This window comes from Haplochromis burtoni, unplaced genomic scaffold, assembly GCF_018398535.1.
Source record: "Haplochromis burtoni strain Fernald_Lab_line unplaced genomic scaffold, NCSU_Asbu1 Contig_252, whole genome shotgun sequence".
NCBI lineage: Eukaryota > Metazoa > Chordata > Actinopteri > Cichliformes > Cichlidae > Haplochromis > Haplochromis burtoni.
The window spans coordinates 308222-333830 of NW_024582613.1; the positions used below are offsets into that span (position 1 = coordinate 308222).

Sequence of the window (25609 nt, forward strand, 5' to 3'; positions counted from 1 at the left end):
CTTGGATGCGCTGTTTCCTTGGATTCTGTGATCCATGCACTGTAAAGAAGTCACAAAGATGTAAAGCAGAGTAGTTATTCTGAACTGTGTACTAGATGAGACATAAAGATATCATTTGAGCAGGACATACATATAAGAACCTGGGAGGTCACACAAGAGTGTGACTTGTGCAAATGTTCCTGCATTTGATTATAATAAGCAGAGAATACTAATAATAGGGCAACTGCCTCATCCATGTCATTGATTAGTCAAGGGAGGGCCCTGAAACAAAGTGGCCACTTGCCCATCCGCTTGGCTGATCGGTCTATTCACCAAACCAGGCAGCTTTTGTTTGTTTTTATTCCTAAAGTGACTCTGTGATTCCTTAAGTTTAAACTGGAAAAAACAACAACAGCGAAAACGTAGAAAAGATAGAATTCACAGAGGAGTCCTTTTTTATCCCGTCTGAAAAATTTAAGATGTAATACACTTACAGCTTTCTCTAAAACCCCATTGAAAAAGATCACAGACAACATGTGATGTCTATAATGCTGGTATGAGCTTTACTTGTGAGTAAACGTGTTAATCTGGCTGCTAAGGTACAGGATTTCAAGGTGAATTGTGCAATACGTACAAAACAAAGAACAAACGTGATGTTTAAATCGTCCTTATATTCATATAAGACCACATCATACTCGGCACTGTTTTTTCATTGTCGTCATTGGATTGCATTTCCAAACAGGCTTACACAACCTCAACTTCCTTAATTTTTTTCCTCGCAAAGCACATTTTAGTGTTGTCATTTCTTGTACTTTGGCTGAATCATTATGCTCAAAAGGAAGCTGAAAAAGCTGGGAAAAGGTGGAAATAATTCTATAGCAGTCTGTCCCGCCCTTCCCCAAAAAAGAGAGCGGAGGCGCTCCCAGCCAAAGAGTGAGCCCGAACTTTACGCACAACTGTTGCTCAGAAGCACACCAGCGCTGCAAGATCCTGGAACGCGAGGTAAGCACTTTTAGAAATAAAACTGAAAAAGTACTTGCAAACATGAGTTTCTTTTGATTTTCACTTAGATCTCATGAAACATGACGTGAGCATATGAACAGACGCTTAAATTAAACTCTGTATTGCACAGTCTAATTACAGCTAATATTAGTTTGAGTGTTTTGGACTGCCGTTTCTTGTTCTGACCGGATAATTTGATGAATGAATTAAAGCATCGGTTATGTAATCTTTATGTGCGGCTCTGTGACTGAGACGTTCAGTCAAGGCACCTCTAAGGCGGGGTGTTGCTCATCACAAATGATTGTAAATGATTTGGAAGTTTGTGCTTTGCTTTAATAGGTGTGACACTCTGTTTTATCAACCATCAAGGAAACGTTTAAATTATGACAAGTCAGCGCGTTTGCTCCTGCGCAGAGGGCAAAAGCGGTTTTTACAAGTTTTTGCGTGCACGCGCGCGTGTCTCGGTGGGCACAAGGGTAAAGGTCAACTTTTGGCTACTGCGTTGGCAAAACACACAGATTGAAATGCTTTGCAGGACATTTTCTGAGCCGAACCGAACCTGAGCCGAACACAGACTATTTTTCAACATTATGATTTCCTTATCAGTGGTCCTTTCCATGTTTAACTTACCATTTCACTTACTATGGGTTTTATAGACAAACAGGCAGAAGCTTTAGTGCTTTTAGGGCTGAGTTCAACACTGCTAAAGCACCACAACAGAGTGCTGGTTAGAGGCTGTAAGATCTGGTAAAATGATTTTGCAGCAGGAGCACAAAGACATCATTGATTCTTTAAATGGAGCTGCAAAGCACTTTGTTGTTCTGCCTGTGCCTGAATTATGAAAAGAAGACATGGCAACAGATGTCACATTATTGACCTGGAGTCCATTGTGATTACATCTAGACTTCATTTTATTACCTTGGCGTAGATGCATTTCATATTTTTTGAATAGTTACTCAACGTTACATGAAAACAAACTTACAACAAGATTTCAAAGCCATATGTTTAGATAGCATCGAACCCAAGTCAGGTGTTTATCCTTAAGAAAAACTCACCTTTGAGCATACACTCTTACTTACCCTCTACAGCAGCTTTTCACTGGGTGGGGATCTGCTCCACAATGTTGCTGGTGCAAACGTGATAAATGGCCTGCATTTGTATGCACTTTTCTAGTCCCAAAGGACCCCAAAGCGCTTCACACTACATTCAGTCATTCACCCATTCACACACTGGCTCCCTGGGGCGCACTGACAGAGGCGAGGCTGCCGGACACTGGTGCCACCAGGCCCTCTGACCACCACCAGTAGGCAAACATGGGGTTGGTATCTTGCCCAAGGATTTTTGGCATGCAGCCCGGAGGCAGCCTGGGATCGAACCATCTTCTTCTTCTGATTAGTGGCTGCCCTGCTCTGCCACCTGAGCTACAGCCAGAATAAGCTTCAGGAAGAACTCTGTTTAAGTTAGAAACATTTCAGCAGGAAATCGCTTAAGACAAGTTTGTCATGCAGAACAGTTTTGGGCTATTCTCTAATTTTAAAATCATACTGTTTAGTAGGAAATGTCACATAAGTGTTTTGCGCTTGGCACTAGAGCAAGCAGAGAGGAAAAACAGGAAAAGTAAAATAGAAACCACCTGGTTTTCAGTATGCTCTCTGATCTGAAGTCACATCACTTTTCTCACAGGATCAGGCTTGACACACTCTGACTGCATCTTGCCACTCTGTCTCTGCACTGTATTGTATACAAAGAAAAGGCTCCAGATCTTTAATGAAAAAGATTTATAGCTCCTGTATAATTCTTTGTATAGATCAACGTGTCTGATGTACTTAAAATATTAATTCAGTGTAGGCAGCAGCAAGAGCACAGTTTGCTGAAAACAATTATTATGGAAAGATATCAGCAAGTGACTCGGTCAACATATCCACCATAATCTAGGGATGCAGACAGGATTTTTAAGAATATACTACATGCATTCAGACACTCAGATGACAGATTTTTGAATACTGAACTATTGTATTGTATGAAGGGTGTTTTTGTTATTGAACAACATTTTTTTTTTCAACCACTGAGAAATGTAGCTGGCGTATTATTGTTTATATTTCCCTCAACATCACCGTTTGCCATATTTCCATGTGCAATCAAAATATAAACCGCAGCTTTCACCCTCCCTGGTGCCAAAACATTAAGCATGGAAAATATGTACATCTGGCATGTTGTCAAATGAAAACAGACAGGTCATTAAGTGAAAAATATGCTTCTGATAATAGCTGTGAAATTTATATCAATAATCACTGTTTACTTTTACAGGCTAAAGAATGCAAACATCCTTGTCATTTGGAGGCTTATTTTGAAGAAGTGAATACAAAAAAAAAAAATCGAAAATGAACATGCAAAGAGCAACATTGTTTCTATGTTCGATGATTTTGTACGTGGACGTCTGTCTAAGCCAGAGAGACTGCACAGGCGTGGACTGTCCTGTTCTCCAGAACTGCATCGAAAATGTTTTAGAAAAAGGCGCTTGCTGTCCTAAATGTATACAAAACGGCTGCACCTGTGAGGGCTACCAGTACTATGACTGTGTGAAAGCAGGCTTCAGGGATGGGAAAGTCCCAGAGGGGAAATCTTACTTTGTGGATTTCGGAAGTACCGAGTGCTCCTGTCCTCAGGGAGGAGGGAAGATAAGCTGTCATTTCATTCCATGCCCTGAAATTTCCCCCAACTGCATTGACATTTTACAACCTGCAGATGGATGTCTGCAGTGTGGTCGTATTGGCTGTGCCCATGGCAACAAGAAGTATAAAGCGGGGCACTCCTTTCAGATAGATCATTGCCAAGTTTGCCACTGTCCAGATGAAGGTGGAAGGTTAATGTGCTCACCCATCCCTGGCTGTGACCACCGCAGTGTTAATAAGCCCATGTCGGTAACAACTACAGAGAACAACAATCCTTTGAGAGACTTTCGAGGCAATCGCAACAGCCAACAAACGAGTCTTGCAGAACCATTTTCCAAGCTGGTGAGGGAAAACACTCTACCGCTGTACAAGCAGGACCCACCCAGTTTTGGCACAGAGGATTATGACTATACTCTGGCAGAGCCAACATCTTCCACTATCCAAAATCTGGCCCAACCACTGGAATCTACTACATTACCACCAGCTTACCCAGAGTCAAGCTCCACTAGCCTCAGCTCTCATGATGAAAGGAGACACAGGCTACAAGAAGAAAGCCCAAACACACAAAGGAGCACAGAGGATGAGGTTACTCATAATATGGATCCAACTACCACAGGAGGTGAAAACAAAACATCATCACCAAAGGCAACTACTGCCACACAGATAGTGACCACCGGGCACCACAGGCCACAACAGGAAACTGGAGAAAGACCCATGAAACATGGCAGTCACAGAAACAGAGCGGGACAGGATACTCTAAGAGACACAGCACGCACTGCGCGTACCAACAGCCGGCCCTTTGGCCACAACAGACAAAGTCATGGCGACCCCCGTTCTGTCTCCAACAAAGGACATGAAAAGGCAGTGGAGCACAGGCAGCTTATTGGTAAAGAGGAACGACAGTTATACCCTACAGTTCAATTCAGTCCCACTAGAAGAGCTCCAGTCAGGATGAGAGAGGAAGGCGAGGAGCATCAAAGACAACCTCAAACACTCAGCAGCTATCAGACTCGAGATGCTGAGGCCTACACAGAAAGTAAGTTAACATATAACGCACAGTTTTAAGTAATCCTAACCTTTGATAAATCAAAGCATCCCTACTTGTGTGAATTTTCATTGAAGGTATTGAATTTAAAACAAATCTGAAACATGAAATGTTTTTGATGCATTCAAGGCCTGCTTCAAAATAAATCACACCGTGATGATGTACTGATGTACTCTTTCAAAGGAAATCTCCATTTCCTTCTCTCACATCCTCTCTCTTTTCAGGAGGAATTTATAATCACTCTATTTTATCTGGCAGGGATCCAGGAAAAACAATTGTTCGTGGAAAGACTGTTCTCCCAAGATATCATTTATCTACCTTACTCAGAAGGGAAAATTACTATATCTAGTATATATTCATTTTCATACATTCACATTAAGAAAATGCTATTTTTATTTCTCTAGAGGTTTCTAAACAGCAACAAAGAGTAAGCCAGGCACTGCTTTAAACAAAAAATGATTACATCATAATGCTTCGAATAAGTCTGTGTCTCATATTTTCCCTGCTTTGCTCCAGTGAGACCACACCACTTGCTTAAATCCTTCATGTGTTTATTAGCATATTCTCTAACAGATCAGTTCCCCTTCGGTGCATATACTGCTGGTCAGAGTACTGGAAAGAAAGCAGACGATGAAGTTTGTCAAAGGCAAGTTACACAGCACTAGGAATATGTGAAGTTAGTTTACATATATGCAGTAAATCAAAAAAATAATTACAATTTAATAATCCAAATTTATATTGCTTCGAGTTTAGTGAAGAATTTCATTTCAGGAAAACCTACTTTTTACACGCTTTATGGCTTTAAGGCACTGGTGGGTTCACTATATTATAGATCTCCTATATGAGGTGGGTGAACTAAATTATAAATGCCTAAAAGGGGAGAAGCTTTTAAAAAATCTTACTTATTCCTGGTGTTTTGTCCAGCAAACTGCCATTGAAAGGTGTGTAGTTAAGCTACTTTCCAACTCTATGATTTATTGTTGAGACCTGTCAGAACCAATTTTTCCTTTCAGCGCCTGGCCTCTACAGGTACGCACAATATATGCAGAATGTATCTATGTGGTTTTTCTGTTGGAGCGCACTTCAAGAACTAACTGTGAAGCTCATGTACAGAGAGGTTACTTTATTTGTATCCATAGGTAGTCTGGTGTCCAGGATGTGAGTCGTCTATCCTTACATTGAAATTTTTAAGACACTACAGACAGAAGATAAACATAATGCAACACAGCTGAAAGTCTAAGTGGGCATAGTATTTCACCAGCAATAAGGAGCTCGAACTAACTGGTCTGGCTACTCAGTTTGCACGATGAATGAAGTGAGAGTTCACTGGACTGGACTAAAGGAAGACGTCCAGTTTGGTGACACTTCAAGCACAAGCAGGAAAAATCCCAGCTGATAAGAGTCCTGACTAATGCTTTTTTATCAGTGCAATTAGCTGAAGATGCCAAAGTTATTTAGACAGCAAAAGAGAAAACATAAATAACAAGAACACGGACATTTTTCACAAAACATAAATGAGTTGCCTTTGCTGCGGCCCAAGACAAATGTGTTTGTGCTTTCTTCAGTCAATAACAATAACTCCTGCTCATTTGCCTTTTTTCCTTCCCAGACAGATCCAGAATGTGCTCAGAAGGAGGGTGGAATTGTTTAGACTGTTTAAATGCAGGGCTAACCTGGTATAGGATTTCTTGGGGGTTGTACCTGTGTGCAGCATAATACCCATCTGATGAATGAGCCTACTGTTATGGCTTGATTGCCAGGCGCTGCTGCTTCTCCCTCATGAGTCCATGTGATTACCCATCTCTCACGAGGATGCTGGTTTCCCAGTAATCTTCCCAGTAATCACTCCATCTGAAGTGCACCTCTGCACAAATTTACTCTCACTAACTTTCGTTCCTGCTGTACCAAACACAAACCACAAAACAAAACAAAACGGGAACTGTGGATAAGGCACAAGAGTAAAGGACGAAGAAATATAAGAGGTGAAGTGAAATAACGTGGAGTAGTGCTTGTTTTTGCCAACAAAACTGTCACAACATCTTGCATGTGGGCATGGGGAAGGGAAATGTATGATTTTCCTTAGGATAAAAGGCGGGTGAAATCCAGAATTGGCTACGTTCATTCCAACTTCTGTAAAGATCAGTTTGAAGAAGATAATTAATCTAAGTATCTTTCAGTTCATTTAATTTTGGCTTGTCTCCCATACGCATCATCCGCTTACTAAAAAAACCGCCTGAGCCTCATGTCACCCATGATTATAAATATATTTAAAAAAAAATTCCAGATGCTGGAAACCACTCATAAAACTCACCCACAGCATAAGTAAAGGGAGATTGGTGATAAATTGTAGAAAAATAACAGGTTTGTGTCTTGCACCCATTTGCAGTTCTGTCATAAACACATACGCGTATGAACAAATACATGTAATCCAAGAAGTAATTGACTATTTCACCTCCAGTCCATACATTCTTTTACACAAAATATTTCATTTATACTTTAATGCAGAAACAGAATTACTTCTAATGGGACTTTTAAAAATTGAAAAGCACAAATTAGGTATGAATTATTCTCTGCTGTTATTTCTATGTGTCAGGTCCAAAGATTTCCTCAGGCAAAACATGGCTAAATTTCCTGTGTTATGGCTTGTGAACATAACTTGGAATCCATAAGGCTCCATGAGGGAGGGGAAAGTAGGTTCAAATTACAAGACGGTGGAAAATAATTTGATAGAGGTGTGCTGAGGAATGTACACTGATGCAGATGTTGTTTATAACTCAAAATACACAAAAATGTGTGGGCTGTGATGATGGGTGTTAACACTGGGAAACATTAGGAAGCTATAATTCAAAGTAATTCAATGCAGCAAATAGTGGCAACCCTGGAAAGTGTGTATTAATGTTTCACTCAGATTATTTTACCACAAGGAGGTGTAATTGGATTGGGGTTTACTGTGCAAAACTATCAAACAATGTGACAACCCTTCAGGGCTTCCATGACTACAAGTCTGTGAGCCAATAATCCCACGATTATTGGCTCACAGTCTCGGGGGAAATTAAGGCCAAAGTTGCAAATAATTGAAACCTGAAATGTCTGTTTTGGAAATGAAATCATAGCATGCGAGTCATCCCTGTTATGTCACGGCCAGCTGTTCTTGGATAGCGACTGTGTGTTTCAAAAGACACGATATCTCTGCAAGTACTCGTGTAGAAGTGGGGAAGAACATTGTGTCACCTCCTCGGGTGCTTAACCCCAACCTATGCACACACACACATCTCCTCATGCTTTTAAGCTTTCAGCCTAAATCATCTGGCATGTTCAGCCTCATGAGTTTGCATGTCGGCGACCTTTGGCATGCGCTGTTTTTCTTCAGTGCTGGTCCTGATCTCTTCAGCCCACCTGTCCAAGTGCACAAAAGAAGAGACACGCGAGCCTTGATTAGTGGCAGCGCACTGCTTTATGACACCTCCAGACATGTTGAGAGTTGCCCATTTTGGTTGTTATTGTAGCTTCATATTTTCAGAGGGTGTGATGTCACCAGTTCTGGATTTAGACAAAAGTGAAGCATCTGGTGTTAATGTTACTTTAATGGACAGATTTAATGACAAGCCTGGAACAGAGAGATGACGCTAAGCCACCTTTCAAGTGCATCTTGAATCGCTGTCGTGGAAGCACAATAATTAGCTTAGTTAATTATTGCACAGCTGAATGGAAAATGTTTCTACACAGGCTTAATTATAAGGACTGTCAGAGAGAAAGGAAGAGACTTGGTTTGACTAGATACATGTTTGGCTGATATAGTTTATCATTGTTTTTGCCCCCAGTAGCTATTTTCATGAAACATAATCTCCTACAGACGCAAAATCCTTTTGAAACATGATGATGAGCTGTATGTATACATCCCGCATTTTGATTTGACATGTGGAATTTATGCTTGTTTGTTACAAGTGGAGTGATTCCACTTGGAGAAAATGAATAGGAGGCATAAGGAGAGGGTGAATAATTACGTTCCCTGTCGTTCTCTGTCTTTTAATATACTTCCAGAAAGGTTCAAAAGGACTTGTTTACCTGCACGGCGTACATACAGATACTGTAGTTGTGTATCAAAGAGGCATCATGCCTTTCAAGGTTTAGATTTCCTCATTTTTAAACCCTTAAATTATGCAGACTGCAGCATTCACTCACTCCGCTATGAGTAATTGCTTGGGCCTTATTACACAGGTAGGTCAGAGAGAAATAGTTCAATGAAAATAAGTGAACATGGAAGTTAAAAAGCTAAAGTGGCTTCAGGCATGCTTGATTTCTCTTCAGAGCATCATCTCTTTAGAAAAGACTTTTGCTTGGTCTTTCCTCTCTATGATCCCTGCCCTTACTTATGGCTGATTTTCCAAACGACCATACTGCAAGAAACCAATTAGAGCTCTCTGAGAGGGGTTTTTAAAAAAATCTTTAAAAATAAAATAAATAATTTTTACCATGCTCTAGTATCCTCTGCTTTGTTTCAGACTTAACTGAATTGTCTCCAAAACACAGAATGGATTACTACTTAATCTCGCACAGAAGACGAAGGCTAACTTTCATCACCACCGATGTAATGTTAACACAAGTTGCTTTGACTTAAATATATCGTCAAGTATTGAATAGAGTGGGTAGCAGCATTTTTTTTGTCTCAATTTGAACGTAAATTGGATAAGAACATGTTATTTTCAAAATTAGCGTTAATTGGATTAGTAAAAAAGGAAAACATAGCCATTGCTAGGTGTAAATTTTATGATATTTATAATCTTACAAGGTGTGACAAGCTGAGAAGACATAAATGCAAAGAGGTTTGTCTTGTACAGTAGTGCAGGGGCCACAAATCAGCACAGGAATGCGCTTCCCTGTTATTCAGGAAACACATATAAGCTCTTTTTTTATCTCTGTAAACTGAATCATGTGTTTTTGCTCTGTCTGCTCTCAGCTTAAAATGAAGTGCTAATATGTTATCCCTTTATTCTGATCCAGCAGTCATCAACCTGGATTTTACAAAAAAAAAGAACAGTTTTACTCTGAAGCTAATTTTATAGAGTCTGGGGTTTCCTACTTTTTGTTGCCATTTAAAGTGAGAGCAGAGTCAAGGAGTCTGAAAAGAAAAGAAATGCACACACGCACACACACACACACACACACACACACACACACACACACACACACACACACACACACTGTAATTGCTATTCTCAGCGTGCAGTCACCGAATCCAGCAAACTCTGTCCCGCAGGAGATGAGATTTGATTGTATTTCAGATATCAATAACCACATTTTTACAGCATCTCGCTGACGGGATTCTTAGATAAAAATGATGTACAATTAGAATCCAGCGATATGCATGATGTCAACATTATTTTATGTGGCTTGAAACCCTGGCACACTGAGTAGGATAAATCTGGATCTTGGTGTTTGTGTTTTATTACAGTGTCTGCCAAGGAGCAGCTGAAAACCTGCTGTGAGACAGGGGCGAAATGGGCTTCGGCTAATGGTCACTGTAACAACATGGAACCACCCGCAAAAGATATGCACTCGATGTGCTTGTAAGGGCATTATTACGTAACACCGATCTACTTCACTGAACATATCAGAAGAATATATTTCTCACCTCATTAAAGGCCACAAAAGACATAATGACAAAGTAATTTTCACATTTCGTTACAACGAGGTGTTTTCTTGCATGATTAATCACATTTTAGCTCACTTTTCTTTGGTGTTGCTGAATGATTCTCAGAGCTAAATATTAAGATTTTCATTTCAGTTTCTCCCTCTAATAGAATTCACAGAAACCTGGAAACACAGTCCTGTCAGCTCTGTGGTAACACTCTCTGGAAGAATTGTTGCCGCTGGAAGGCCACAGTTGCAGTCCAGACATTTCTGCAGTCATTTCTCATGTGTGCTTTTCTCTGTCAGGACTGCCCAACAACAGTGTTGCCTCGGTTCCCTGAGAGAAAGTCGGTGCTTGGCTGGAGTGAATGCAGCCAGAGCAGGAAATATGTGCAGAGAAGATGCCAGCAATAAATGTGGGATTGATTATTACAAGGCAAGTATATGTGACCAGGTAACCTGGCAAACACAGTTCAGCGCGGCATTTGCCAGTATTTTATTTTATTGTAGATGTCCTCTGAGATTTACTGGTGTTGTGCCAAATCCTTTTTATTTAATGATCCTATTTAATCTAGACACTAATTTAGGGCCTGATACAACCCCAGATTCCCACAGTCTTGCAAACTTTATTATCTTCACAGCAGCCCTAGGCTATTGGACATGTCAGATTTTGATTCTATGAAACTGTGTGAACATGGCGTCATAATTAAAGATGTCAAAAAAGCAGCAGGGCAGGAGAGACATTGAGGCAATCAGTGAGGTCCATTCGCGATGACTGCGTAACCATAATATGTCCAGATGCCCAAAGTAACTCATTTGCTACCTGACCTGTTGAAGGAAATCAGCCCATCTGTTCAGAGGCACATGAGCAGCATGAGGCCATTACTGGCACTGTACAGGTGTTAAATATTGGCTTTCACCACCTTTTTGAGGAACCCCTGTAGTTTTAGTAATATTATTCCATCTACAAGCACGCTACATCACAGCAATCATTACTTCAGTTTTATGTTTCCCCATACTCCCGGGCACTTGCAGCAGTAATCTTGCTGAGAGCTAGAGGGAAAACGAGTAAGAGCCCACACACAAGGGGAGAGCTGCCCCAAATTCAGACTTGTAACTACTAAAGATCAATCCAACAAGATGAAAAGCTTGTGGCTCTGTGAATTTCTTGCACAGCAGTACTCTTGGCTAAATGCTAACAGGAGTCTGTTAATATGCTTACAATAATAAAAGTCTTCAAAGAATTTAGAAATGAGTATTTAACACAAATACATCTGAGGCTAAGGGAATCTAATTCATTTTCACGGTGTGAGAAAACTATCTGACTTGATGATGGCACAAGAGGAAAGGTTAAGGGATATTTATCTGGAGGGGAACATAAATCTGTGTATGAAATTTTAGGATTAGCATTAATTTTAGGACCAGTTCTCTGAAACTAGCCCATAAATAGCAACAGTAGCAACAGAGGAATAGTCAGGAACATTCAGGTGACTGCCAACATTACAAGTATACACTCACTACTCACATCCTGCCAGTAACAGGTCAGACCCCCTTTTTGCTGTCAAAACCACCCTAATCCTTTGTGGCATAAATTGAAGAACTTGCTGAAGATATTTAGTCTATGTTGTCATGGCAGGATCACACAGTCGCTTCAGATTTGTCCACTGCACATCTATGATGCCAATCTGCTGCTCCATCACATCCTTAAGGTGCTTTATTGGATTGAGATGTGATTGCTATGGAAACCAATTTGATTGTAGTGAGCTCATTGTCATGTTCAAGAAAGCAGTTTGAGATGACTTGAGCTTTCTGACATGGTGTGTTACTCTGCTGGATGCAGAAGTTAGAAGATGAGTAGACAGTCATCTGCAACATTACTCTGGTACACGGTGGTGTTTAAACTATGTTCAGATGGTGTGAAGTGTGAAAACATTGCCCACACCATTACACCACCCCTGGTGTGAACTGTTGATGCAAGGCAGGATGGATCCATCATTTCGTGATTTTTACACAAAATTCTGACACAACATCTGAATAACGCAGGAGAAACTGTGACTCATCAGGCTGGGCAATATTTTTCCAATCTTCTATTGTCCATTGAGTCCGTGTGAACTGTAGGCTCAGTTTCCTGTTCTAAGCTGACAGGAGTAACACCCAGTGTGATTTTAATTTTGCTGTATGTTCAGAGATGGTCTTCTGCAATACATGGTTGTAACAAGTGGTTGAGTTACTATTCCCTTCCTACACCTTGAAGCAGGCTGCTCTCATCTGACCTCTGGCATCAGCAATGCATTTTTTGTTCAGATAACTGCTGCTCACTGGATATTTTCTCTTTTTCAGACCAGTTTCTGTAAACCCTAGAAATAGTTGTGTGGGAAATTCCCAGCAGATCAGCAGTTTCTGTCAGTGCTAATACCACATCCAAAATCACTTAAATCACCTTCTACATCATTCTGGTGCTCAGTTTGAACTTCATGTCCACTTGCTGCCATGTGATTGGCTAATTATATGTTTGTGTTAATGAGCAGTTGAACAAATTAACCTAAAGAAATGGCCAATGAGTGTCTTTATCCTCTGGAAACCATTAATCAGGTCTCTGCAAAACAAATCCACAAAGTACAGCACAAATCTCGATATATTTTACTATAATTTAGAGCTACTGGCACTATGAAGAGTCAAGGGAAAATATGTAAGATTAATTATATAGGCAGCAAGCATGCCCACCAAGTTTCTGGAAATGAGTCCCATTTCAAACATTTGACTAAAAAAACAATTTGCAGAGCTACTAGAGGAGATGTCAGGGTCTCATTAAAAGCACAAAACATTATCCTCAGGGACCATACTCTGTAAAAAAAAAAAAAATTAGATTAATAAAAAAATGTAATTTCCCTGTTTGGCAATGCAGCTGACCTACCAGTTGAAATATTAAAACTGCCATCATTAGACCCACATTGCTGGGAGAACAAATCATGAATATGGGATGGATAACAGTATGTTTTGTTTTTCACAAAGTGGGTTTTAGACTTGTTTCCATGCTACTTTCAAAACTTACATAAACCCCAACTTCACGTTCAAAGGCTGTTTGTGTGAATTGCAGGAGTGCTGCACTTGCTGCTCCCTTGGGCTGCAGTTTCGCAGTGAGGGGCATCGCTGCGAAGCCCACCACTACCTGGATTTTCACTGCAGACACATCTTTCTAACCTGCTGCGAGGGGGAGGAGGGGAGGACTGTGAATCAAGATGGCCGGCACACTATCAGAGAAAGGCCTCCTTTGAACTTTACTCCACCACCAAAAAAAGGTATTCTGAACAAATATTGACATGCATGAATTCACATTGTGAAAGGCATGCTGCAGGTTGAAAGCAGGAGTATTAATGGGAATCCGGCAGTGCCTGGCACCAGTTTTAAAAACAAACCAGGTCATTTTATTTTATCAATCTTTTTTATCAACATGGTATTTCTTCAATATTGAGAAAGAAACCGGCTGAAAGAAACATATAATAACCAAATGTAATATAATTATAAGAGATTTAGTGTGTACCTGCTTGCACTGTATTCATTTCTATTCTAGTAAAACACTGTTATTGGAAGTTACCATACACTGATTTTTTTTGGCTGCTATAGGTTGATAGACGTTCAGTCCCTTGCATGGCTAAATCTTCAGCATAATTAGAAATACAGCACGTGTTTTGGTGGATTTTATTCATCTTGCACTGGATTAATTTTCATAATAGCCCACCGATGAACTTGTTTGGGATGCGAACGGTGTCATATGTGATTGTTGGTCATGGTCCTGGGTCGTTGACCCAGCGTTTTGTGTTTCATTTTGGATTCATCTTGTGTTTTGTGTTACTTCTTATTTTGTATTAGTGCTTTGGATTTGGTTCTTGTGTTTAGCGCTTTAGTGTTCTCCCTCCTGTGCTCTGTTCGTGTCCCTGAGTTTGTCTTTGTGAATTTCTTGTTTTACTTTGAAGGTCTGTGTCTGTTATCACTGTGTCAGCTTGTGTCTTCCTGTCGTCTTGTGAATTAGGATCAGCTGTGCTCCCCTCCTGTGTGCCATTACCTGATTGCCTTGTGTGTGTGTATATATAGTGAGTGTCAGTCTGCGATCCTTGTTGGTTTGTCTGTGTTGCGCCGTGTTAGTCAGCTTTTCGCCTCCCCTCTCTGCCCTGCGTTCTTCGTGTCATCTCTGTGTATCTCCCGCTGACCTTATGTTTCCAGGTTTGTTTATTAGTTTTTCCCAGTTTAGGTTTATGTTCTGTTCTGCCCTCACCTTAGTTATTGTTCACTGTAAATAAAACTCGCTCGCACCTCCGCCGCTGTCTGCGACTGGCGTCCTCATTCACTCCACCACACGACAGCTGCCCCAGCCGTCACACTGTTGTCCTGTGCAGTCAGCCCTGCAAAAATAAACTAATAAAATAAATCCCCCTTACTACTATGTTCCATGTAAATATTGCAGGTAATTAACAGGTTTTGTCCTTGATGATATGCCATGACTTGTGAGAGTAACAGCTGTTCTCTCCTTGTGCTGTAGTATCGGACAACCCGTATCGTAGAGAGGCCTTCTCCATTGGTCAAGACCAGAATGGGGAGAATGCGGTGGAGAGTCCTGTTGAGGTGGAGGATATGGATGAGTGTCTCATATATGAGGGCAACATCTGCCACCACATCTGTGTTAACACAATAGGCTCCTTCCGGTGTGAGTGTAACCCCGGGTATGTGTTGCAAGAGGACGCCTTCTCTTGCGTGCAAGGTAAGTAAAGATCACCAATCTTTTTCTGTCACACTAAATACCACAAGACCTTTCTAGCGATAGCAACACATGGGGAAAAGGCTCTCTCTGCCATTTGTTTTTTTTTAAAGCAATGATTTACAGTCTGCATGCATCCCAGAGAGAGCCCATTTATCTACACATTCACTGTGTATTATTTTCCTGGCCTATTGAGTTCCTTCCTGTCTGCAAGGCCTGATAGTGCCTAATAATAATTATTCTATTCATACAACATCCCTTTCCTGACTGACAGCAATGGCCAATTAGTCACATCTCTGCTGTCGTCAAATGGGATTTTGCGAAAGTTTTTCCACGCTGTTTGAAATGTTTGTTTTTTTCAAGACAAAAGTGAAGATCTGCTCAGATTCACAGTTCAGGAGTATTTTTAGATAAGACTGTGCAACGCACCGGCCTTTAATCAACACTAGCTTTTACCAACAGAAGCCTGTCTCAACAGGATACTAATGCTAGAGCTCTCAGCAAATTACAGTGAGCAATGGGCCTCACTGATAAAACCAAATGTTTGTCTGCAGGCAGTGTTTTTTCCTGTCTCACCTATATTGCTATTACAACTTTCATCCGTAGCCACTAGCCTCATATCATCCTAAAACGCAGGTATTGCACAACATCTAAGTCTCGAAGACCTTTGTAGATGGAAAGGTGGAATTTGTGATTACAGAGTAATTCCTCGCTTTTGTCTTGACATTACTCATGTTTGTGCAGAGGCGGTGGATGAGGAGAACAGACTGCAGGAGGTTGACAGAGCAGCAGTGGAACCCACCTCTCCACTTCCGTCGTCGGTCCTACTCGACCCCTGTGAAGGTTAGAAATGCAGTGCTTGATAAATGGAGAGAGAGAGCTGCAGATCTGGCGGCTCATAGTGAGCACGCTCATTCATCTGGAGACCGGAACATCCACCTTAATGCCGCTGAATATAACTCTCCCTTTCCATCACATGTGATTGTGCTGCAAATGTCAAACACAAGTGGCATTTTGGTGTTAGTAATTCATTCTTCATATCATAATGAGTGCCATGTCACATTTTGTTGCTCTTGTTTGGTTTCCATGACACCAGGGTGGAGGTCCACCACACTGTGAGCCAATAGTATGAAATTGAATATGACCAGGTCAGCAATCAACCTGGAAACCTGGAAGAAAATAAGCAAACGGCATTACAGTAAACAGAGTGTTTTTTCCCCCCCTCCAACACAAGCGCTCCTCTGTTTCTGCTGAAGTAGTGCTGTGTGTAATGATAATGCAGTGCATTTCATTTGACCTGACTACACGGCATTATTTTCAGGAAACAACATCTGTGAGCAACAGTGCACTCCAGTGGGCGGACAGCCCCGATGCTCCTGCTCGCCAGGATTCTCTTTGAGAGCTGACGGACGCTCGTGTGAAGGTAAGGAAGTAAAATGTTGAAATAATGCAGAAAACCTTTGAAGAAGTGAAAGCGGCTTGCATTTGCAGCACTCATTTAAGTCTTCTTCTTGAGCTCGCAGACATTTGGTTCCATTTGAGAAGTTTCTTGGCAAGACTGTCTGCCACTGTTTTGTCTCTTCCGCTCATCAGCACCTCTAGATTTGCAGAGGAGATACAGCCCTTAATCCCTTTCACTTTTAGCCACCAACTGGAAAAGAAAAAGAAAACATAAGTGGAGAAGTTTTGATTTTCCAAAGGGATTATCCCAACTATCCATGCATTATCACAATATAGCTTAGCAGCTGCATACCATACCTCTTATTTACATTCAGAATGGACTTTTTATCCTTTTTATCCTGAGTCTGATCAGCTACTGCGCTATGTGTGTAAGCTCTTTCCCTCGGGATCTATCTTTAAGCTATAACCATTGGTCTGTTCTCTACTTGGCAGCAGCAAACTGTGACAGCAGCTCACTGTGGCAACAAATTTCTCATTGTGTGGATTTTATACCCAGTGGTCTTACTCCTGATCTTTCTCTTGGAGGAGGGTCTGACCTGTCTCTTTAGTCTGCGTCAAACTGCTGATTGTCAGATACCAGACAAAGACATTTTTTTCTCCCCACATCTTGTCTGGTTTCTCTAAATCTGTGCATCTTCTCATTGTTTATTCTCTTTCTTCACACTCTCACATTTGTCCTGATTCCTTTCTTTTCAAAATCCAGACACAAATGAGTGTTTGTCTCCACATGCCTGCCAGCTGAATGAGCACTGCATGAATACTGCAGGGAGTTATGTCTGTCAGAGACTGATCACCTGTCCGCCTGGATACCAGATCAACAATGACATTTGTGAAGGTACACTACACCTTATCAGCATTAACCAGCATCAATGTATTTACTTACATCCACAGTGAATATATTGTAAATGGCAGCAAGGGAGTATGTGAACTACTGTGTTATTACAATGTAATGAAACTGCACTGTTCCAGCACAATCACCTTTATAAGCCTTATGAGTATTCGCCCTTCACCTTAAAATCACCCTGTAATTATGACATTTTAAGCACACAGTAAGCTTGAATAACAAAAAAACCCCAAAACAACAAAACATGAAGAATCTACCTTTTTCTATAGTATTTCTTGCTGCTAACTGTATGAAGAGCTTCCAGGCTCAAGGGTGGGTGGTGCCCAACTTTGGTATGAAATAGTAAACCTCCCTATGCGTCTCATTATTTCCATGCACCATAAATTGGGCCTGTGCAGTGGTCTCCTTCATAAAGCACCAGCAGTGTTCAGGAAGAAGGGCCTCTAAGATCAGTATTAGTAGCATTTGAAACTGCAGATGGATTTCGAGCAAGGACAGTCAGCTAATCCGTATTCCTTGTGAATGTAAAGGATCTTCAGTTGGGCAAAACAAGCATTTAAGAAGAAAGTAAGCCTCCAAACAGATCATTGGCTCTGAAGTAACAACATTATCCAAAGCGGGTTGGGAGCAATCAGACCAGCAAAATTAATGATAGTCTGTCAAAAGCACACAGACCTTTTCTTTCTTTTAATTTGTCACACAATGTGCCAAGAATGTGGCTGTTTCGCCCTAGGTAAGATAATGCAAAAACGTCTTTGTGCCGTGCTACTTATTCCAACTTAATGTCTTACCACGAATGCTATAATGAAACACTCATTTAGCCTCCTCACACAAATGAAGCACATTCAGCCTTCAAAAAGAAACAAATGCTTTCTTCCCTCATCTGGGAAGTGAATGACTCAGTTAAGACCAGAAAATTAATTGTGCAATCTTGCATTAGTGCTCGCTGTCTTGCCGTTGATTTTGAAAATCTTGGTTCGTGATGAGCAAATAAAGACTTTTCCCATTATCAAATACAAAGCACTCGATTGCGCATTTGTAGCTGCAAACAGAGACAGCTAGCAGCAAATGTAGCATGATTTTCTGTAGTGCAAATTATTTTAATATTAGGAGATTAAAAACATATGTAGCCCACAGCTAACCCAGCGTTCCACTGCAAAAATTACATTTCTCATTTTCAGCACCCAGAGCAGGATGGGGAGAATAAAACTAGAAAACATTAACAAGAATTTGTCAAAATAACTTTTTTAAAATGTGACCTCTGAACATGGCTGCATTACATAACTCTACAGTATTTAGTAGTACTGTATTTAATTTTTTAAAAAAGTGAAACACGGAGAAAACTGACTGGTTAAATCGTCTCTCGCAGCAGCATGCGGAGTCTTCGACCTTTCAAGGTTCCTTGATCCCTCTGACTTCACTGCGAGGGGAAATCACTACCAGTCTCTCACACATTTATCCTGCTTCCTGCTTTTTCTCTGTCTTTCTGTTGGTGTCAGGCTCACTCAGCTTCTTGCTGAGTCTGCCAGGTTTGTGTCAGGAGCGAGATGCTCAATCACTATCTGCTGTTTAGAGACCTACCCTGTGTCTGCAGGGCTGCCAGAACTAGTTTAGGCCTCTTTACAACATTTGCAGTGGTGAAATACTGCACACCTACTTGAAAACACAAGACTACTGTGAACGTTTTCATGCACAGACATAGACAAACACATCTGTATTTTTTTTTAATATTTTGAGAGTATGATTTCCCTCCAGCTTTGCTTCACACCGTGGCAGCAGATGTGAAAAGCTGATTTTCAGCAGGTAAATCTTTGAGTAGACAGGTGTTGTGGGACTCTCGGGGAATATAACGCGGTGTTCACTCATGCAATGCACAGGAGACTTGTGTTGGTTTGGCTAGATGTGCTAATCAGGTTAATATACCTGAAAGATCTTTTGTTCATGACAGCTTTTTAGTATACATATGATTTCTAAGTTGTAATTACTTCTTTTAGCCTTGACTTAGAGTGCTTTATGATGAATGAACAGCAGCAAAAGTCAAACACTCGATCTGCTGTTTAACCAGAGTGCCATCCAGTGGTAAAATGTGCTATTACATCTTCTCTCCATTAAACCCTCTCTTCTCCCACAGACATCAATGAGTGTGCGCAGAGAACCCATAACTGTGGAGATGGCTTTGAGTGTGTGAATACAGAGGGCTCTTTCAGATGCAACCCCAAAACTCGATGTCCTGTGGGCTTTAGCCACAACATGCAGGGCAGGTGTGTAGGTAAGAGAAACCAAAAAATGTCCTTGCTAGACCTGCAGCGCTTTGTTCACTGTGTTTTCTCGGTTACAGGTGTAATAGAATTTTTTTTATTTATTACAAAAAGTGAGCAAAAGATATAATTTCATACAACATTCCTACATGTACAGAGACACATATCATCAGTTTCACCTTTTTCTCTTATGTTTTGTCCAACTCCAAAATGATCAATATTGCTGCAGATTTTAATCACATATTTGTCTTTGGATATGTTTTTATTTTGCTTTATTTTTTCCATTTGTTTCAAAACAAGATCCTCTGCCTCAGACTAGTTGTAAAGACCTTTTTCCTCAATATTCTGCTTATATATATATTTTTTTATTTTGATTGAGTTCTACTACTAATAAGATGAATAAACATATGAACAAAATAAAACTAAATGAACAAAACTTGGGTTAAAATCGGGGAGTTGCTCAAACAGAAGATGGTCCAAAAAATCAGAAAGACAAATCCAAATACTGACAACAAGGATGCAAGGAAACTAAATCCAAAACACAGGAACATGGGGTAAAGACCAGCCAGGGAATGCTGGCAACACAGACTGACAAAAGATAATCAGAAGACGTGAGCCATAAATATGTAGAGAACTTAAACGGGTAAAACTAAACAAAGGATGCCAAGGAAAAAGAGACACACAGAGAGAAGTCATTAAAATTGGCAAACCATAACAATTTTTTCATCGTTTGTTTTTTCTTTTTTTTCCTTTTAAAGAGATTTCTTATCTTGTTTCCAAACAAATGAGTGAATCCGGGCAGATGCACCAACAGAAATTCCCCCACAGGTGAATCATAGTGCGGGAAGATGCACGGTTGTTTGTCATGCAGGTGAATCAGCAGGTCTGCAGTGACAGAGGGGTTAAATGCCACACAGACATGAGATCAGAGAAGTTGCTGTTAGGGGCTGCAAAGGGTGGATAAAAGCCAATCCTATGTCCTCCTCCAGTACAAACTGATGCTGTGGAATTAGCCCCCAGGGGCAGGAACTGAGGCATGTCGAGGCAGAAGATGCCGCTATAAAAGGAGCGTGAAAGAAATGCTCTGAGAAATGAGAAAATGGAGAAAATTTCTGACACACACACGCACACACATACACACACACAAAACAACAACAAAGTTATCCAGAGGAATGCAACTGTGTGATGTGTGGTTGCTTTGATATCACAGCTGTACAGTGTGGCTAAAAAGCTGCACTCTGGTCTCAGGACCCTTGTCTTTGTGCCTTTGGGGCTTTCCTCTTCTCCTGCCTTTCTTAAAACGTATCTTCCTCCCCCCTGTGGTGTCCGCAATGCCAGACGTTGACGAGTGTGGTGCTTTGACCCAGCCGTGCAGTCCAGGATTTAACTGCATCAACACAATGGGATCCTACATTTGCAACAGAAAGATAACATGTAGCCGTGGCTATCATGCTAGTCCTGATGGGTCCAGATGTGTTGGTAAGATTCGTATTGAAACGCATCGTAAACAAACAACCCTACATGTGCAGACTTAAGGTCAAAATCAACATGTCTTGTATGCATGTCTTGTTTAAACAAATGCTATTCATGAATATAATTTCTGCCTTTTTTCCTTTTTTTGGTTTATAAATGATGCCTTTTTTAGATGTGGATGAATGTCAGAGCAACGAACATCGATGTGGAGAAGGCCAGCTGTGCCACAATTTACCTGGCTCGTATCGTTGTGAATGCCGAACAGGCTATCAGTATGATTCATTCAGAAGGATGTGTGTAGGTATGAAGGAAATTACATATGTAATCTGAAGAAAAAGTTCCTGTTTTTCCTTGTGCCACTGCACAGCAATCCTTCTGGTTTGGCTGCCTCTTCTTCTCCCCCTATTTATTATTCTGTTGTGGGAGAGCTGCTGCTGTTTCCCAGCCTCTGCTGTTGGCCTCTGCCGCTGAGCTACCCATCACGTCTCCTGCAGCAGAGGACTTTGTCCCACCCCGGCTTATCCTGCCACTGCTCCCTCTGTTCGGGACTCACTGTGTTGTGACTCTCATAATAATGGACTCTGCTCGTGTGTTTAGACTATCAGCAGACAGATGGTCCCCTCACATCGCACTCTCGTTAACATGCACGCAAGCACGCACAGGCACGTACGTATTTGTGCAGGACAACAAAACTGCACATGCCTGGTTGCGTGCACGCACTTGCACACATGGATGCAAACTCACAAACACAAAGTGCACTCATCTAAGTATGATGATGATGCTGCCTCTTTCTTTCAGATATAAACGAGTGTTGGAGCTACCGAGGCCGTCTGTGTGCCCAGACCTGTGAGAACACCCCAGGCTCCTATGAGTGCTCTTGTACCTCTGGTTTCCGCTTATCTGGTGATGGCAAGAACTGTGAAGGTGTGTATGTGTTAATGTCTGCCTGTACGGGTGTGTTTGCATCAGTCTGTGCATGCTGACACATGTCACTGTAGATTTTTGTGCATTTGTGCATAAAAATATGTGTTTTTGTGTATTTATTGAGACACCATGCTTGTATGCATTGATAGACAGGCTGTAAGGCTGAGCTGATGTGAAAGCTGGGCACAGCACAACGTGCTGGTTAGCTGCATTAGTGTATTGTACTGTGTATCATGCCATGCCTTCAAGCTGGAACCATTAAAACCATAATTGGCTTCATAACAACATCTTGTTTATATGTTAGGATAAAAACATTGAAACTGCTTTGATCAAGTCAGTTGTGACAGTAATGAGCTCTAACCTCTAATCCCCAGATGTGAATGAGTGTCTGGCCAACCTATGCAGTCAGGAGTGTGCCAACGTCTATGGTTCCTACCAGTGCTACTGCAGACAAGGCTACTACCTTAAGGAGGATGGCCACACCTGTGAAGGTGCAGTATGCTCTATTACACATTGCAAGCACCGTGTTTATACAAAACGTTTGTTTAGACAAGTTTATATATCAATTTGACATGATTTATTCTCCTTGTCATGCAGACATTGATGAATGCTCCCAAAGCATTGGCCATCTGTGCACCTATAAGTGTGTGAATATTCCAGGCAGTTACAAGTGTGCTTGCCCTGACTATGGGTATACCATGTCTCCAAATGGACGATCTTGCAGAGGTGAATAGCTCTCCACAACATGCATGCGCTCACTGTACTGCAGCCGCCTCAGAGCAAGTGTGCCCCATCGAGCTTCGCCCTGAAACTGACTTTAAAAATGGATCAGCACCCACTTACATAGCAAACACTAATGGTTCTGCTCAGATAAATATAATTGTTGGTTGGTGCAGTAATTACACAGCCTGTAAAACTTTATTGGCCTAAAAATCTTGTCAGACTAATTCGATTTTTTGCTTGAATAGTCTTTTTTCCCCACAAGGACATTTTTTTCCCTCCATTACCTTGTGACTAACCAAGTCGGTGACTAAACCAGCTCTTGTGCATAAACTGTCTGTTTTAGATATCGATGAGTGTGCCACAGGGGCCAATAACTGCTCCTTAGCTGAGACCTGCTACAACATTCAAGGAGGGTACCGCTGCCTTTCTTTTAGCTGTTCGGCAAACTACCGAAAAGTGTCTGACACGTAAGTCAAAACATGCCTTAAAGAATTCTATTCATTTGGTCTTTGTAAAAATTTACAGTGTCTATGGTTTTTTTGGGGTGGGCCGGGTGGGAGGGGAGGTCATAGGCAGTTGCATAATTTTAGGAAGGATCACTTCAACTGTTGAAAAATCAGCTCAGCACAAATAACCCCTCTCAGTCAGAAGGTCATCATTATAATTTTCAATTTTTTCTGTTCAGTTTTTTCTACTCTAGGCTGTGTATGATGTCACTTGGATGGCATATCCCTACTTTGATCAGTTCAGGTGCACAGGTCTGGTTGTGAGCGTTTGAAGCCCAGCCTGTCTTTTGTTTAAACCTTCTGTGTGTGAAGGATAACCAATTAGAAGAATTATACCTTAAACACAGGGTGTCCTGTAAGTCAAAATGACTTGTTTGAATGAACAAATGCACAACACAAAGTACAGAATAAATATAGAATAATTTTGAAATGTAGTTGTTGTTTTTTTTTTTTACCTATCACAAATTCAGATATGGAGCTACATTGGCAAAGCAGAGCCAGTGTGCATTTAAAACAATGTGTCTTAAAGTCATTTTGAAGTGTCTTGCTATTGGAAGGTGATAAAGCTGCTGTATAAAAAAGGTTTCCTTTCTTTCTCCCTCATAGGCGCTGTGAGCGAATCAGCTGTCCTAACTACCTGGAGTGTCAAAACTCTCCTCTAAGAATCACCTACTACTACCTCAGCTTCCAATCCAACATCATCATCCCTGCTCAGATCTTCCGCATCGGACCCTCTCCTGTCTATTCCGGAGACAACATCATTGTCAGTATCACAAGCGGAAATGAGGAAAACTACTTCAGCACAAGGAAGCTGAATGCCTACACGGGTGCCGTGTTCTTAAACCGCCAAGTTCAGGGTCCCAGGGATTTCCTAATCAACGTAGAGATGAAGCTATGGAGACAAGGGACATTTACCACCTTCCATGCAAGGATATACGTCTTCATCACAGGCAACTTACTTTAACAGCTGGAATTGTGCTGTGGCCAATATGGACCTTTAAGCAATTCCTTAGGACTCATCTTTAGCGCTGTTTAACAATACCACTGTCACTAATGTCCAGCAGAAGTTATTATTAAAGCATGGCTATAGAAATTATGGAAAGAAGCTTTCTACTTTGTGCCACTTAAAAATTACATCTTTTCAAAAAATATTCAAAGTCTTAGTCAGAAACAACACATTTGGGGATATGAAATATTTAAATACCACAAAAATGACGCTTTCTGCAAAATCATAGACAATGACCAAGCTTCTGCCACTTTTTATATATCCACTTTCAGCTGATATCATTGCGTTAAATGGCAATTTGTAGGTTTATAGCATTGATAAAAATGATTTGTGAACAGCTGTCCCATTTCTTTTACTGTGTACTGCTGCTTTTGTTCTGTCTTTGATGCATATGCAAAATATATTTAATCCTACATTGTATGTTACATTTTTATATCTCTGTACCTCTCAGACATATTATGGATGGATGTATCATATTTTTTATGCTAAACCCATAAACAACAAAGTATTTTAGTAAAATATTTAAAAACCACTTGCATGGTTTGGTGAGTACTGGTCTATTTGTATTTGCAAAGGTGAGTGGTGTTTGCATTTTTAACTGAGACAGAAAAAGTCTTGTTATTTTGTACACAGCAATTCCAGTAACATTAAATAAAATTGATAATTTCACATAAAAACTATTTTTATCAATTCAAAAAGCAGATGCTCATTTGTCTAATTCACTGAGATGCTTTTTAAAATAATTTCTTTTCACCTGTCAAACTACTGTTATTATGCATCCAATAATATCTAGCACATTGTATATTATAAACATTATTCCCCAGCTAACCTTTTAAAATATACACTGCCTGACACAGAAAATACCAATACCTGCTTTCATATTCGTCTAAATAGTTGCGAGAACTTAGGATAAGCATCCATCATTACACACAGGTTGATCAACATACAGGTTTATGGCTCATAAATGTAATCGGCATGTAGTGTTTAATAAAAAACGTAGTCTTTTCATTTTAACATGTGAGGTCTTGCAGACTCTGCACATTACAGCTGCTGCAGTTTATAAAATAGAAAGTGTTACACTCCCACCTACAGGATGAAACAAATGCTACATTCTCTAATGTTGGCTCTAAAGCAACAGTTGCACAACAAGTTCTAAAGAAAAACTGAAGGTCATTAATTGTGAATACATTTTAATCACTTTTAGTATATTAAAAAAAACCCTCCTCTTCCCCCCAAGCTACAATCTGTCACTGCTCAGAGTTCAGTGAACCTCCTGGACGTGCTGTAATCGTCGGAAAGGGCGTGTGTTTCTCACTGACAGCTGTATTAATG

General features: G+C 40.7%; 1 protein-coding gene across 3 annotated transcripts; it reads left to right on the top strand.

The window, feature by feature from the left end:
- Positions 1-802: 802 nt before the first annotated feature.
- On the top strand, positions 803-24809 carry LOC102304521 (fibulin-2). Of its 3 annotated transcripts, XM_042227278.1 has the most exons (18): positions 805-981; positions 3289-4233; positions 4288-4689; positions 10151-10265; positions 10636-10765; positions 13427-13628; positions 14867-15085; positions 15827-15925; positions 16404-16505; positions 17247-17378; positions 19519-19656; positions 20984-21124; positions 21291-21419; positions 21917-22042; positions 22417-22533; positions 22640-22768; positions 23109-23232; positions 23878-24809. In XM_042227278.1, exons 2-18 carry the CDS (start codon positions 3363-3365, stop codon positions 24233-24235), a joined length of 3534 nt encoding a protein of 1177 aa, XP_042083212.1. In that variant the 5' UTR covers positions 805-981; positions 3289-3362; the 3' UTR covers positions 24236-24809. The 3 variants fall into 3 exon arrangements, with proteins under 3 accessions (XP_014194463.1, XP_042083212.1, XP_005939035.1); XM_005938973.3 differs by having other exon boundaries at positions 807-981; positions 3289-4689; XM_014338977.2 differs by lacking the exon at positions 17247-17378 and having other exon boundaries at positions 803-981; positions 3289-4689.
- The last annotated feature ends 800 nt before the right edge of the window (positions 24810-25609 follow it).